Below are 15,906 nucleotides of genomic sequence, written 5' to 3'. Positions count from 1 at the left end.
ACTCAGGGGCGCTCTGCCTTACTGGGCGGTCTGCCCCTCCACCGCCCCGGCTCCCTCCCCAGTCTGCTTAGCGCGCACTGCCTCTCTGCCCTTCCTACCCTCTTCCATGGGTCTCTTGTCTATGCTTGGCTCTGGAGAGTCCGTTCTGGTAATCTTCTGGTGGTTTTCTGGGTTATTTAGGCAGGTGCTTAGAAATCTAAGCGATCAGCAGGACGCTGTGAGCCCAGCATCCTCCTATGCTGGCATCATCAGGAGTTCAGGATTGTAAGAATTCTATAAGACTAAAGCAGAAACCACAAAGGAAAGTATTAATAGGCTTGATTTTTTTTTTTTAATGTTTATTTATTTTTGAGACAGAGAGACAGAGCATGAATGGGGGAGGGTCAGAGAGAGAGGGAGACACAGAATCTGAAGCAGGCTCCAGGCTCTGAGCTGTCAGCACAGAGCCTGACGCGGGGCTCGAACTCACGCCGTGAGATCATGACCTGAGCCAAAGTCGGCCGCTTAACCGACTGAGCCACCCAGGCGCCCCTAATAGGCTTGATTTAATAGAAATAAAATATGCCTTTCCACATAAAAGAAAACCAAAAATAAAATTCGAATTTAAATAATTCTTTCATCTGTGCCAAAGGATTGGTAGCCATAATAGTAATAATAATAGTAGTAGTAAATGATTTCAAATTAAGGAGAAAATGATGCAGATTCCACTGGAAAAAAATGACAAAAGCTACCAACATGCAAATCCTAAAAGAAGACATTTAAATGGGTGGTAAGAAATTTCAGCTTCACTAGTAGTGATAATAAAAATAAATAAACAAAACAAATACAAAAAACAAATATTTTGCTAATGAATTTTTAAAAAATAAACACTGTTACTAAAATTTGTATAAGAAAATGAACTTGTCACATACTGAAACTCTAGCACAGAAGTCAGCAAACTTTTCCTGTAAAGTGCCAAGTAATAATTATTTTAGACTTTGCAAGCAGTGCTCTCTCTCCCAAGCCATTGACATTTCTAAAATAAGATACTGTTGAGGAGGTTCAAGGGAAATGGACACTTTTTATCTGGCTGAGTTATAATTTGTTAGAACCTTTCTGAAAGGTGATTTGACAATAAATTGTCAAAAGCTTTAGACTTTATTTGGATAATCTTTTATATGAATTTTCTTGTTTTCTAACAACAAATGTCAGTTTTTTTAAAAAAAAATTTTTTTTAATGTTTATTTTATTATTTTTGAGACAGAGAGAGACAGAGCATGAATGGGGGAGGGGCAGAGGGAGAGGGAGACACAGAATCGGAAGCAGGCTCCAGGCTCTGAGCCATCAACCCAGAGCCCGACGCGGGGCTCGAACTCACGGACCGCAAGATCATGACCTGAGCCGAAGTCGGACGCTTAACCGACTGAGCCACCCAGGCGCCCAACAAATGTCAGTTTTTAATGTGACAAGAAAATCGCAACCACTAGATTGAATGCAGAGTAAGAGAGAAGGAGATTCTGGGAGTTATGGAGGTTCCCATTGAGGGCATTAGGGATAGTGAAAATGCTGCCTTAGGAAAACATTTTAGTAAAAATTGTGCATCCTGTCAAGGTTTGGGGAACAGTGAAGAAGAAGTTAGCTTTCCCAGCAAAGAGCAGGGAAATGTTTATGTTCCCACTCCCGTGTAGAAAAAGGAGACTTCATATTTTCCTATGTATTCTTCGTTTAACCCTCTCATCTGTTTTTCTGTCTTGATCTCTGTTCTACACACTTAGTTTTCCAGGGCATCATACACCAGTTTAGTTGTGTAGTAGGCTCAATTAATACCATTGTCTTTTTAATGTGTTTTTAGCTGGGTATATGGAGACTTTTAAAACCTAAGTAGTGTATCTCATATCTTTGTAACCCCAAAGCCCATTTTAGATGTTACTGTGCTGCAGTGGGTGGAAAATCCTGGACCATGCGTCATCTGTGTTCCTTCCTGGTAATATGGTAACTTGCCGGTAAACAGTACTCTAGGGAAAAATTGTGACCTGATTATGTTTTCACCCAGCAACAACCAGAAAAAAGATGAAAAATTTTTCTTTTTTCTCTGTCAATTTAATCTGTTGTATGTCTTGAATTGACAGACCAACTTCTTTGGCATGGGAAGTAAAGAAGATGTCTCCAGGACGTCATGTGATTCCAAGTCCATCAACAGATAGAATAAGTGTAACATCAAATGCTCGAAGAAGTTTAAATTTTGGGTGAGACAAACTCAAAAAAGCCTACTAAGGCTTACATTATAGTAAATTATTTTCTGTGAATAATACAGTGTTATACAACTGGTATTTCACTTAAAAAAATCCATGTATATGTTTGTGTATATGTTTGAAATTGTTTGAATCAAAGTTTAAAAAATCCAGTAAAGTTTAACTTTTAGAAGATTTTATAAAATGTAATATATTCAAATATAATTAGGATCCAAAAATTAAAACTCATGAACATATTTCATGCTAAATGATTCATAACATGAACTGGCAATTTCTTTATAACAAAAGATCTAAATGTATATCATAAACTATGTTACTGTCATGAAATTACATCTTTATGCATTGTAATCCCATCAGTGCAGTTTTATAATTGTTATTTTATGCAGTTATATTTTAAATCAATAGAAGAAAAGTTATAAAGAAAGAAGACATTTATATATTTTTTTGTATTTATTACCTATGTAGTTACTTTTGTTAGTGCTCTTTATATCTTAATGTGGATTCAGGTTACTGTCTATTTTTCTTTCATTTTGGCCTGAAGGACCCCCTTTAGTATGTCTTGTTGGGCAGTTTTTCTCAGTTTTTATTTTGAAACTATCTTAATTTGTCCTTTAGTTTTAGAAGGATAGTTTTGTAGTGCATAGAATTCTTGGTTGAAAATCTTTTTCTTTCGGGACTTTGAATATGTTCTTTGATAGTGTCTATGTCAATATATTGACAAATTAGTGTACATTTATATTATTAAATGATAAGAGTTTCAAAATAAAATATTTAAGTTATATATGTATATTTTTTAAAAGTCCCCATTTAACTGAAATTTTCTTTTAAACTGAATGAATGAGAGCTTTTATATCATCCCTCTTCCCATACAATATATTATATTAAATTAATGAAGTATTAGACCAACATAAATTTTTAAATATATTTGACTTAAATTGTTATTGTATGGTACTCTGTATATGTGGATACACACACACACACACACACACACACACACACACACACACAATTAAAATTTAAATATATTAAGCATATATTTAAAATTTTAACTTTTGGGGGGAAAAGTCAAGCAGTTTTAGGGTGCCTAGGTGGCTCAGTCGGTTAAATGCCTGGCTTTCACTCAGGTAATGATCTAGTGGTTTGTGAGTTCAAGCCCTGAGTCAGGGTCTGTGCTGATAGCTTGGAACCTGGAGCCTGCTTGGGATTCTCTCTCTCCCTCTCTCTCTCTGCCCCTCCCCTGCTTGTGCGCGCGCTCTCTCTCTCTCTCTCTCTCTCAAAAAAAAAAATTAAAAAAAAAGAAACAGTTTTGAAATGTGTTAAATTTATTTAAATAGACATGACATAAATAGTGATAGTGACATTTATATAGCAAATCAGTAGGGAGTAAAATGTTGCACTGATTTTTTTTTTTCTTCTTCAGATATAGGGGAGAAAGAGAGTATATAAGCAGGGGAGGGACAGAGAGAGAGGGAGGGACAGAATCTTAAGGCTCCATGCTCACTGGGGAGCCCAATGCAGGGCTCAATGTCACCACTGTAAGATCATGACCTGAGCCGTTATCAAGAGTTGGATGCTTAACTGACTGAGTACCCATGTGTCCCCTACATTGCTTTTTTATTTGGAAACATTTCAGGTTCTTTTTTTTTTAATCAGGCATATTCCATTTCTTTTTTATTGACTGCATAATATTTCATCATATATATTTTTTCACTTTTTAAATTTTTTCTCAAATTTTTTATTTTTTATAATGTAAATATTTAATATGTAAATATTAAATACCACACTACTGCACAAGCAATGGGCCAAATGAGAAATCAAATGGCAAATCAAAATATGTCTCAAAGAAAAAGAAAATCCAATATTCCAAAACCTATGGGATGCAGCAAAAGCAGATGTTAGAGCGAAATTTATGCTATAAATGTTTGTGTTAAGAGAAAAGGTTGAAATAAGCAATATTACACCACAAGGAACTAGAAAAAGAAGAAACTTAGTCAAAATTTACTAGAGGAAGGAAATAACAAAAATCAGAAATAAATAAAACAGAGACCAGAATAATATTAAGTATGTATTTAAAGTTTAAAAAATTTTAACTTTTACATTTGATTTAATAATGCAGAATTTTCTCCATAGGGGTTCACCTGGCACAGTAGCTGCTCCCCGTCTGGCTCCCACAGGTGTCAGTTGGGCTGACAAGGTAAAGGCTCATCACACAGGCTCCCCTGCTTCTTCAGATGTATCACCTGCCCAGTCTTGTCCACCAATAACAGTGCAGAAGACTTCCCGCAAAAATGGCAAGTGACATTGAATCAACCTTTTTATGTGGTAGACAGGTGGAAGGCTATGGAATTTTACTTATTTTATTTAAAACTGGTGCTAATAGTATTGCATATTTACCTTTTGTATCATTTATGTGATATAATTTGCCTTGAAATTATCTTAAAATAATAAAATAATCTTTTGTAGATCATTCTAATCTCAGGTTTGCTCTGTGTAAACTTGAAGGAGAGTGATTCTTTAAAAAAAAAATTTTTTTAGTGTTTATTTTTGAGGGAGAGAGAGAGAGACTGAGTGCGAGTGGGGCAAGGGCAGAGAGAGAGGGAGACACAGAATCCGAAGCATGCTCCAGGCTCAGAGCTGTCAGCACAGAGCTTGATGTGGAGCTCCAACTTACGAGCCATGAGATCATGACCTGAGCTGAAGTTGGACATTTAACTGACTGAGCCACCCAGGCACCCCAAAAGAGAGTGATTCTTTTGCTAATTCATTTATAAGATCCTTTATAACTCTTTTGACTTAAATAGAAAAAAAAATGACTACTAGTTCATTCCCTAGGCAGTATACTCTTTTTGTGTCACTACTTCATTTCATTAATATTTGAATACTGTTTTAGTACTAAAAATGATATTCTTATCTTTGCTTACACATTTGTTTTCTATGCCATCAGAATAATTAAGGGGCACAAATAAATGTAAGGACTGTTATTCCAAGGACCTGCTTATCCCATGAGAATTTCCTTCATGGACTTTGACAAAAGTGGTGTTTGTACTTTATCATACAAAACCTAGAGTATACAATGCAGAAGCAGAGGTCATGGGAAGCTATTTTTTTTTTTTTTTATTTATTTTTGGGACAGAGAGAGACAGAGCATGAACGGGGGAGGGGCAGAGAGAGAAGGAGACACAGAATCGGAAAGAGGCTCCAGGCTCCGAGCTGTCAGCCCAGAGCCTGACGCGGGGCTCGAACTCACGGACCGCGAGATCGTGACCTGACTGAAGTCGGACGCTTAACCGACTGTGCCACCCAGGCGCCCCCATGGGAAGCTATTTTAAGAAGAAACTAGAGTCAGCCTTGATTTGGGAAGATCAATGTTGATACAATGGGGAGGATAGGCACCATGAGGGATGACTGGGGACTAGGGAGTAAGATGTCTGTTTACTTTTAAAGTTTTTATTTATTTATTTTGAGAGAGAGAGAGAGAGTGAGAATACATGTACGCTCACATGGGGAAGGAGTAGAGAGAGAGGGAGAAAGAGAATCCCAAGCAGGCTTCGTGCCATCAGTGTAGAACTCGATGCAGGGCTTGATTTCACGAACCGGGAGATCGTGACCTGAGCCGTGATCAAAAGTCAGACACTTAACCAACTGAGCCACCCAGGGGCCCCTGGGATTGAGATTCTTATTAATCAGAAAGAGAAGTAATGAAAATGAGAAATATATCAGATCTAACTGGAATCTCTTTTGGAACACAAACATTATCTTCTCTCTTTTAACTGAAAGTAGTCTGAACTTAGAACATAAAAAATAAAAACTGGTTGTTTAATGTAAAAAAAAAAAAAAAAGATCTTCCTTCATAAAGCCTTTTTATTTAGACATCAAGAATGAATTTTTTTTTAAATTTTAAACATTTACTAAGTAAGTTGTGCTAAACTTCTGATATATAGAAATGTATATCCACATAACTATATATACACACACATATAAATTATATCAATAGTAATATTTTGAGCTTTACCTATGAAATTAATTTTATTTTTGGTCAAATATTTCATCTGTATAATAAACCTAATCTGTTCATCAGAACCTTAAATCCATCTGAGGTAAGGAATATAATCCTGGGTAGGACTTGGATATGGTAGTGGAATGGTCAGAACTGCCCCTAGCCCATACAGAATGCCTTGGTACAGTTTAGAAAAGGGAGTCTGAGTGGATACAGTCATACACCCATAAACTTGGCTTGGTGAGTAGAGCCTGGCAGAATTTCAGCTGTCACTGTCTCAGCCCGGTGCCCTTATGCAGGGCATAACCTGCATATAGGTGGCAGTCCTGGAAGGAGCTGCTCAGTGGTAGAGTGAGCAGAAAGTGGTGATCAGGCCACCCTTATACTGCTTTACTCCTGTCTGAAAAAAGATTGATTCAGTTTGGCTGAGTTTGGTCAGATAGGGGGTCCCTTCTGCTCCTTCAAGCCACTTCTGTTGATTTGGTTGAAGAGGGAGATCTCCTTGAAATGGAAGAAGATCATTTTCATGTTCAGGTGTGCACATGGCTATGCAGCATCCAAGTGGTTTTTCAGGGCCTAATCTTAAGAAATAACCCATGGTTCATTTGTGATTTCTAAAAATTATGCTGTCAAGCTGACAGTAGGTGAGCTGTAATTTCTCTCTTTAACTGTCCTTAACCTTTAAGTACAAACCATAAGGAAGGCCTGTTCTAAAACTACTAAGATGAATTCATCACTAGGAGTGGGAGATCAAACCATTGCTCTTGGAGCCTTGTCTTGACTGCCTTTAACCCCGGGTATGTGGAGAGGCTGAGGGGAGAAGAGAGGAGCCAGTGGGCAATCTCTAGGCCATGCTCTCACCTTAGGCACGTGGGCCAGAGGCTCAGGGTGGTGGACTTCTCCAGCCAACCCCTTGGCAAGGCAGGTGCCCTAGGTCTACGTCTACCAGGCTGTTGCCGAGGGCTCCACCGGGTCCTCCCACTCTATCTGCTACTTCAGGGCAGCCACGAGGCCATTGGGCCCAGGGACGTACTCGTGCCTGGGCTGCCCCCTCCTCCAACCTCGAGTGAAGTTTTTGTGTATCTATAGAGGCTTGGATTTTAGAATAATACTAAGTAATCGTGAATTTGTGTTATAAGTTAAGGAGTAACTTCAGAATACTGCTTTCTCCTTTCTTTAGTGAAAGATCCCTTTGGAGCTTCTTGGTTCAGAAAGAAATGTTTTATTGGACATAGCAAAGGCATTGCCACCTTTGCATTATGGATATTCTTTTTTCCATTTTTGTCTCAGTAAGGTGTGTTGACCTATTCAAATAATACTTCTTACTCTTACCCAGTATGTTGCCTTTGGTTTCTCTATACAGACTGAGTACTAGTAATGGTAGTAGTAGTAGTAGAAAATTGAGAGTAGTCATGAGTTCTTTCTTCTAGGAGAAGGTAGGAAAATGTGGGATCATCAAGTTTAGTTTTTGTATTGTGAAAGAGTCTGAGAAAAATGTGTTGCATCATAATTGGAAAAAATATCTTAAAAGAATCATGATATTGGCATATATGATGGTTTTGTTTAAAGCATTACTCTCAGATTACTCTCATAAATATAAGTGTGACTTATTTGGTTGAGATGAAATGAAAGATCTTGATTATAACTAGGCTTAAAGTATCCATGTTCATATATAAGCAAATTTTGTTTTTGACTACTTTGGTCTCGGGGTTTGGGGTTTTGATGCACTTTTATGAAAGTGAATTATGGTGCATATAATTTTTTTTCTTTTCATGTGTTTACCATTTTAAATGTCTTATTTGATGAAACATCTGTGCAAGTCACTGTTTTTTAATGGGTTGTCTTTTTCTTATTGAGATATGAGAATTATTTTTTTTTGGTTATTTTATTTTATTTTTCTCAGCAGAATAATTTTATTTTTTTAAATTTACATCCAAATTAGTTAGCATGTAGTGCAACAATGATTTCAGGAGCAGATTCCTTAATGCCCCTTGCCCATTTAGCCTATCCCCCCTCCCACAACCCCTCCAGTAACCTTCTGTTTATTCTCCATATTTATGAGTCTCTTATGTTTTGTCCCTCTCCCTGTTTTTATATCATTTTTGTTTCCCTTCCCTTATGTTCATCTGTTTTGTCTCTTAAAGTCCTCATATGAATGAAGTCATGATTTTTGTCTTTCTCTAATTTCACTTAGCATAATACCCTCCAGTTCCATCCACGTAACTGCAAATGGCAAGATTTCATTCTTTTTGATTGCCAAATAATACTCCATTGAATATATATACACCACATCTTCTTTGTCCATTCATCCATCGATGAACATTTGGGCTCTTTCCATAGTTTGGCTATTGTTGATAGTGCTGCTGTAAACATGGGAGTGCATGTGTCTCTTCAAAACAGCACACCTGTATCCCTTGGATAAATGCCTAGTAGTGCAATTGCTGGGTCATAGGGTAGTTCTATTTTTAGTTTTTTGAGGAACCTCCATATTGTTTTCCAGAGTGGCTGCACCAGTTTGCATTCCCACCAACAATGCAAAAGAGATCCTCTTTCTCCGCATCCTCACCAACATCTGTTGTTACCTGAGTTGTTAATGTGAGCCATTTTGACAGGTGTGAGGTGGTATCTCATTGTGGTTTAGATTTGTATTTCCCTGATGATGAGTGATGTTGAGCATTTTTTCATGTGTCAGTTGGCCATCTGGATGTCTTCTTTGGAGAAGTGTCTATTCACTTCTTTTGCCCATTTCTTCACTGGATTATTTGTTTTTTGGGTGTTGAGTTTGATAAGCTCTTTATAGATTTTGGATACTAACCCTTTATGTGATATGTCATTTGAAGCTATCTTCTCCCATTCTGTTGGTTGCCTTTTAGTTTTGCTGATTGCTTCCTTTGCTGTGCAGAAGCTTTTTATTTTGATAAGGTCCCAGTAGTTCATTTTTGCTTTTGTTTCCCTTGCCGCTGGAGACGTGTTGAGTAAGAAGTTGCTGCGGGCAAGATCAAAGAGGTTTTTGCCTGCTTCCTTCTCAAGGATTTTGATGGCTTCCTGTCTTACATTTAGGTCTTTCGTTCATTTTGAGTTTATTTTTGTGTATGGTGTAAGAAAGTGGTCCAGGTTCATTCTTCTGCATGTCGCTATCCAGTTTTCCCAGCACCAGTTGCTGAAGAGACTGTCTTTATTCCATTGAATATTCTTTCCTGCTTTGTCAAAGACTAGTTGGCTATACGTTTGTGGGTCCATTTCTGGGTTTTCTCTTCTGTTCCATTGATCTGAGTGTCTGTTCTTGTGCCAGTACCATACTGTCTTAATGATTACAGCTTTGTAATATAGCTTGAAGTCCGGGTTTGTGATGCCTGCTGCTTTGGTTTTCTTTTTCAAGATTGCTTTGGCTATTTGGGGTCTTTTCTGGTTCCATAAAAATTTTAGGATTATTTGTTCTAGCTCTGTGAAGAATGCTGGTGTTATTTTGATAGGGATTGCATTGAATATGTAGATTGCTTTGGGTAGTATTGACATTTTAACAATATTTGTTCTTCCTATCCAGGAGCATGGAATCTTTTTCCATTTTTTTGTGTCTTCTTCAATTTCTTTCATAAGCTTTCTATAGTTTTCAGTGTGTAGATTTTTCACCTCTTTGGTTAGATTTATTCCTAGGTATTTTATGGTTTTTGGTGCAACTGTAAATGGGATCAATTCCCTGATGTCTCTTTCTGTTGCTTTATTGTTGGTGTATGGGAAGGCAACTGATTTCTGTGCATTGATTTTATATCCTGCAACTTTACTGAATTCATGAATCAGTTCTAGCAGGGTTTCTTTTGTGTGGAATCTTCAGGGTTTTCTATATAGAGTATCATGTCATCTGCGAAGAGCAAATGTTTGACCTCCTCCTGGCCAATTTGGATGCCTTTTATTTCTTTGTGTTGTCTGCTTACAGAGGCTAAGGCTTCCAATACTATGTTGAATAACAGTGGCGAGAGTGGACATCCCTGTCTTGTTCCTGACCTTAGGGGGAAAGCTCTCAGTTTTTCCCCATTGAGGATGATATTAGCGTTGGGTTGTTCATATGTGGCTTTTATGATCTTGAGGTATGATCCTTCTATCCCTACTTTCTTGAGGGTTTTTATCAAGAAAGGATGCTGTATTTTGTCAAATGTTTTCTCTGCATCTCTTGAGAGGATCATATGGTTCTTGTCCTTTCTTTTATTGATGTGACGAATCACGTTAATTGTTTTGCGGATATTGAAGCAGTCCTGCATCCTGGGTATAAATCCCACTTGGTCGTGGTGAATAATTTTTTTGATGTATTGTTGGATCCACTTGGTTAATATCTTGTTGAGGATTTTTGCATCCATGTTCATCAGGGAAATTGGTCTGTAGTTCTCCTTTTTAGTGGGGTCTCTGTCTGGTTTTGGAATCAAGGTAATGCTGGCTTCATAGACAGAGTTTGGAAGTTTTCCTTCCATTTCTGTTTTTTGGAACAGCTTCAAGAGAATAGGTGTTAATTCTTCCTTAAACGTTTGGTAGAATTCCCCTGGAAAGCCATCTGCCCCTGGTCTCTTGTTTTTTGGGAGATTTTTGATTATTGATTCGATTTCCTTACTGATTATAGGACTGTCCAAATTTTCTATTTCTTCCTGTTTTAGTTTTGGTAGTGTATATGTTTCTAGGAATTTGTCCATTTCTTCCAGATTGCCCATTTTATTGGCATATAATTTCTCATAATATTCTCTTATTATTGTTTTTATTTCTGCTGTGTTGTGATCTCTCCTCTTTCATTCTTAATTTTATTTATTTGGGTCCTTTCCTTTTTCTTTTTGATCAAACTGGCTAGTGGTTTATCAGTTTTGTTAATTCTTTCAAAGAACCAGCTTCTGGTTTCATTGATCTGTTCTGTTTTTTTGGTTTCGATAGCATTAATTTCTGCTCTAATCTTTATTATTTCTTGTCTTCTGCTGGTTTTGGGTTTTATTTGCTGTTCTTTTTCCAGCTCTTTAAGGTGTAAGGTTAGGTTGTGTGTCTGAGATCTTTCTTCCTTCTTTAGGAAGACCTGGATTGCTATATCCTTTCCTCTTATGACTGCCTTTGCTGCGTCCCAGAGGTTTTGGGTTGTGGTGTTAGCATTTTCATTGGCTTCCATGTACTTTTAAATTTCCTCTTTAACTTCTTTGTTAGCCCATTCATTCTTCAGTAGGATGTTCTTCAGTCTCCAAGTATTTGTTACCTTTCCAAATTTTTTCTTGTGGTTGATTTCGAGATTCATAGCATTGTGATCTGAACATATGCACGGTATGATCTCGATCTTTTTGTACTTGCTGGGGGCTGATTTGTGTCCCAGGATGTGGTGTATTGTGGAGAACGTTCCATGTGCACTGGAGAAGAATGTATATTCTGCTGCTTTAAGATGAAATGTTCTGAATATATCTGTTAAGTCCATCTGGTCCAGTGTGTCATTCAAAGCCATTGTTTCCTTGTTGATTTTTGATTAGATGATCTGTCCATTGCTGTGAGTGGGGTGTTAAAGCCTCCTACTATTACAGTATTACTATCATTGAGTTTATGTTTGTGATTAATTGATTTATATATTTGGGTGGTTCCACATTTGGTGCATGTTTAGAATTGTTAGGTCTTCTTGGTGGATAGACCCCTTAATTATGATATAATGCCCCTCTTCATCTCTTGATACAGTCTTTATTTTAAAGTCTAGATTGTCTGATGTAAGTGTGGCTACTCAGGCTTTCTTGTGTTGACCATTAGCATGATAGATGGTTCTCCATCCCTTTACTTTCAGTATGAAGGTGTCTTTAGGTCTAAAGTGGGTGTCTTATAAACAGCATATAGATGGGTCTTGTTTGTTATCCATTCTGTTACCCTATGTCTTTTGTTTGGAGCATTGAGTCCATTGACATTTAGAGTGAGTACTGAGAGATATGAATTTATTGCCATTATGTGGCTTGTAGAGTTGGAGTTTCTGGTGGTGTTCTTTGGTCCTTTCTAATCTTTGTTGCTTTTGGTATTTTATACACACACACACACACACACACACACACACACACACACATATATATATATAAAATATTTTTTTAAAATCTTTTCTCCCCACAGAGAGTCCCCCTTAACATTTCTGGCAGGGCTGGTTTAGTGGTCACAAACTCCTTCAATTTTTGTTTTTCTGGGAAACTTTTTATCTCTCCTATTTTGAATGACAGCCTTGCTGGATAAAGAATTCTTGGCTGCATATTTTTCTGATTCAGCACATTGAATATATCCTGCCACTCCTATCTGGCTTGCCAAGTTTCTGTGGATAGGTCTGCTGCAAACCTGATCTGTCTTCCCTTGTAGGTTAGGGACTTTTTTTCCCTTGCTGCTTTGATGATTCTCTCCTTGCCTGAGTATTTTGTGAATTTGACTATGATATGCCTTACTGATGGTCGGTTTTTGTTGAATCTAATGGGAGTCTTCTGTGCTTCTTGGATTTTGATGTCTGTGTCTTTCCCCAGGTTAGGAAAGTTTTCTGCTCTGATTTGCTCACATAAACCTTCTACCCCTATTTCTCTCTCTTCTTCTTCTGGCACCCCTATGATTCTGAGGTTGTTCCTTTTTAATGAGTCACTGATTTCTCTAATTCTTAAATCATGCTCTTTTGCCTTAATCTCCCTCCTTTTTTCTGCTTGGTTATTCTCCATAAGTTTGTCCTCTATATCGCTGATTCTCTGTTCTGCCTCATCCATCCTTGCTGCCGCAGCATCCATTCATGATTGCAGCTCAGTTATAGCATTTTTTATTTCATCCTGACTAGTTTTTACTTCCTTTATCTCTGCAGAAAGGGATTCTAATCTATTTTTGACTCCAGCTAGTATTCTTATTACCGTGATTCTAAATTCTGGTTCAGACATCTTGCTTGTATATGTGTCGGTTAAGTCCCTGGCTGTCGTTTTTTCATGCTCTTTCTTTTGGGGTGAATTCCTTTGTTTCGTCACTGAAGGGAGAAAAGGAATCAATGAGGTAGAAAACATTAAAATAAAAAAATTAAAATGAAAAAATACTAAAATTCAAAAATTAAAAACACAGACACACAAAAAAATCGAATAAATGATGCTACATTCTAGGTGTGTTTTGGTCTGGGTGTTGAAAGTGGCTTGATAGATTAGAGAAAAAAGGGGAAAGAAGAAGAAAAAAGGAAATCGTTTGAAAATTTGACAAAATGAATACACTGAAGCAGACTAAAATGAAATGATGGAAGTAAACCAGAATTTGAAAAAATTTACACAAAAGTAAAAAATATAGTAGAAAAAAATTAAAGAAAAATATTTTCAATAAAAATGAAAAATAAAGATGAATTTTTTCTGTTTCTGTATTCAAGAAAAAGAAAAGAAATGAAAAAGATAAAAAGAAAAAAAGGAAATTGTTTGAAAATTTGAAAAAAGGAAAACATTGAAGTAGACTAAAATAAAATGATGCAAGTAAAATAGAATTTCAAAAAACTTACACAAAAGTAAAAAATATAGTAGAAGAATTGAAAAAATATTTTTAATAACAATTGAAAATAAAAATGAATTTTTTCTTTTTCTCAAGAAAAATAAAAGAAATGAAAAAAAGAAAGAAAATTGAATAGATGGACCTGCTAACAGATTGAAATATGACTGAAATTACTTTGTTTACCCCTAGAAGTTAGATTCTGAATCTCTTTATAGTCCATAAACTAAAGGCGGTGAGACTTGTGTTCTTGATGAGCAAGGTTGGCTGAGCGGGTTAGTTAAACGGCTCTGTTCTCCACTAGGTGGCGCTGGTAGCCTGCTGGGGTGGATTGTTGTGGCGCTTGTAGGTGCATATGCCCATGTGTGGGAGTGGTGAAAATTGTGTCACCCATCTACCCAGTCTTTAGTATCAGAACTCTGTTCTCTCCAGTCAGCAATTGTGCACCTGTCCTTTGTCTTCAGCTTTTAGCTACTCCCCTCTTTTATACTGTCTGTGACCAAGCCCCAGGTAGTACCTCTTTCCTGAGTTTTGTTTCAGTTACAGCTGTTTTCCCCAGCCCCTTACTTCTGAGGGACTGCAGCTTTGACTCGTTCCCCTCTGTGGGAGGGTCTCACCGAGCAATGGCCAAATGCCGGCTGTACCCAGGAAAGTTTGTGGGTACTGTGCTGCTGCTGAGGCCCAGAGATTGCAGCCAGGTGCTAGCCCGCCCCAGAATAAGTTTGCAAGATAGTGTAGCAGCAACGTTTCAGGGGTTATGGAATATCACAACACACATCTGGCACCAGGCTTCACCCTTAACGACCTTATTCCAGCGCCAGCAAATGTGGCCATTCTCTGCGGTCTGCTGGGCCCAGGTTGCCTTACAGCTTCTACCAAATGTCCTTCCAGCAGTGGAACTGCTTCTCCCTGTGTGGCCCGAGAACCTCCCTCACCCCACTCTTCTCTTGGGGATTCACCCTTCCCACCAGAGCACCGCCAGGTATCGAGCTGTGGAGTTGCAGTCTCTGCACTGCCCTGTTTGCAGTCTTAATGGAATTTAAACCCTTTCCTTTCTCCTTTCTCCCTTTTTAGTTCAGTCCCTGCGCCTGTTTCCAATTTTCCACTTTCTCTCCAGCTGCTTTTGGGGAGGGTGCTTTTCCCATATTCTCCCCACCATCTCCGTCCTCTCTCTGCACGCAAAAGCACCTCCCTGCCCTCCACGGCTTCTCTCTCCTCACGTTCACCTCTCCCCGCTGTGTACCTGCTGAATTCTGTGGTTCAGGTTGTGCAGATTGTTGTGTTAATCCTCAGATCAGTTTTGTAGGTGTATACGATGGTTTAACGTTGGTCTGGCTGTATTTCATGTATGCGAGACACACAAAAAACTTCCACGCTGTTCTGCCATCTTGACTCCCTCAAGTAATTTATAATAGCAGTAGCTTATAGTATTGAAATTTGTAATGATAGCTTATAAAAATGATTTTTGTTAAAGGTGATAGAGCACATACATTTACTTTTTTCTTTCCCTAACCTCAACTAAAATGATATAGAAAGATTTACTGTTTATTTATTTTTGAAAGAGAGACAGAACTCAAGCGAGAGTGGGGCAGAAGGAGAGAGACAGAATTGGAAGCAGGCTTCAGGCTATGAGCTGTCAGCATAGAGCCTGACGTGGGGCTTGAACTCATGAACCATGAGATCATGACCTGACCTGAAGTCAGATGCATAACCAACTGAACCACCTAGGCACCCCTAAAGGAATTTAAAAATAAGACTTAAGGGAGAATAGATAGGAGAAGAGTTAATGAACACATTTTTGGAAGTTAGAAAGTAGAAAGACATATTCTAGTTTCAAATGTTAGTGGTGACATTTGAGTGAATTAGGTGAATCCTGGACCCAGCGAGTGGGCAAAACTGTAATGCAATCCAGTTTGCTTCAGAGAACTCCCAAACGAGTAGGAAATTCCAGAGCAGGTATGTCTGGAAGTGAGGGTAAAGGTAGGGATTATATGTTAATCATCCCAAATTCTCCCCACTTGCCTTCAGCTATGAGTAGTAGGATTACTGTATTTCCCTCACCCCAGCAGAACATTGGAGGTTATTTCTGTATAGAACGTAAAAGAGATGGTATCTTACTGAGGGATACCAGGCAGATACAAAAGTTGGGAGTGCTGTATTGATAACAAGGAGATTAAGTGAAAGACTGTAAAGATAGTGTTTAGA

General features: G+C 38.0%; 1 protein-coding gene across 3 annotated transcripts in view; it reads left to right on the top strand.

Annotated features, from left to right (window-relative positions):
- SCAPER (S-phase cyclin A associated protein in the ER) overlaps nucleotides 1-15,906 on the top strand; it is a 504,168-nt gene that overhangs the window by 81,706 nt on the left and 406,556 nt on the right. For all 3 annotated transcript variants that reach the window (XM_019441359.2, XM_019441358.2, XM_019441356.2), the window contains 2 exons: nucleotides 2,109-2,225; nucleotides 4,362-4,522. In XM_019441359.2, coding sequence (XP_019296904.1) covers nucleotides 2,109-2,225; nucleotides 4,362-4,522 — 278 coding nt within the window. The remainder of the gene's footprint in view (nucleotides 1-2,108; nucleotides 2,226-4,361; nucleotides 4,523-15,906) is intronic.

This window comes from Panthera pardus, unplaced genomic scaffold, assembly GCF_024362965.1.
Source record: "Panthera pardus isolate Hobbes unplaced genomic scaffold, ASM2436296v1 HiC_scaffold_24, whole genome shotgun sequence".
Taxonomy (NCBI): domain Eukaryota; kingdom Metazoa; phylum Chordata; class Mammalia; order Carnivora; family Felidae; genus Panthera; species Panthera pardus.
Note: the sequence above shows the minus strand (reverse complement) of the source record. Positions and strands in the feature narration are given on the sequence as shown.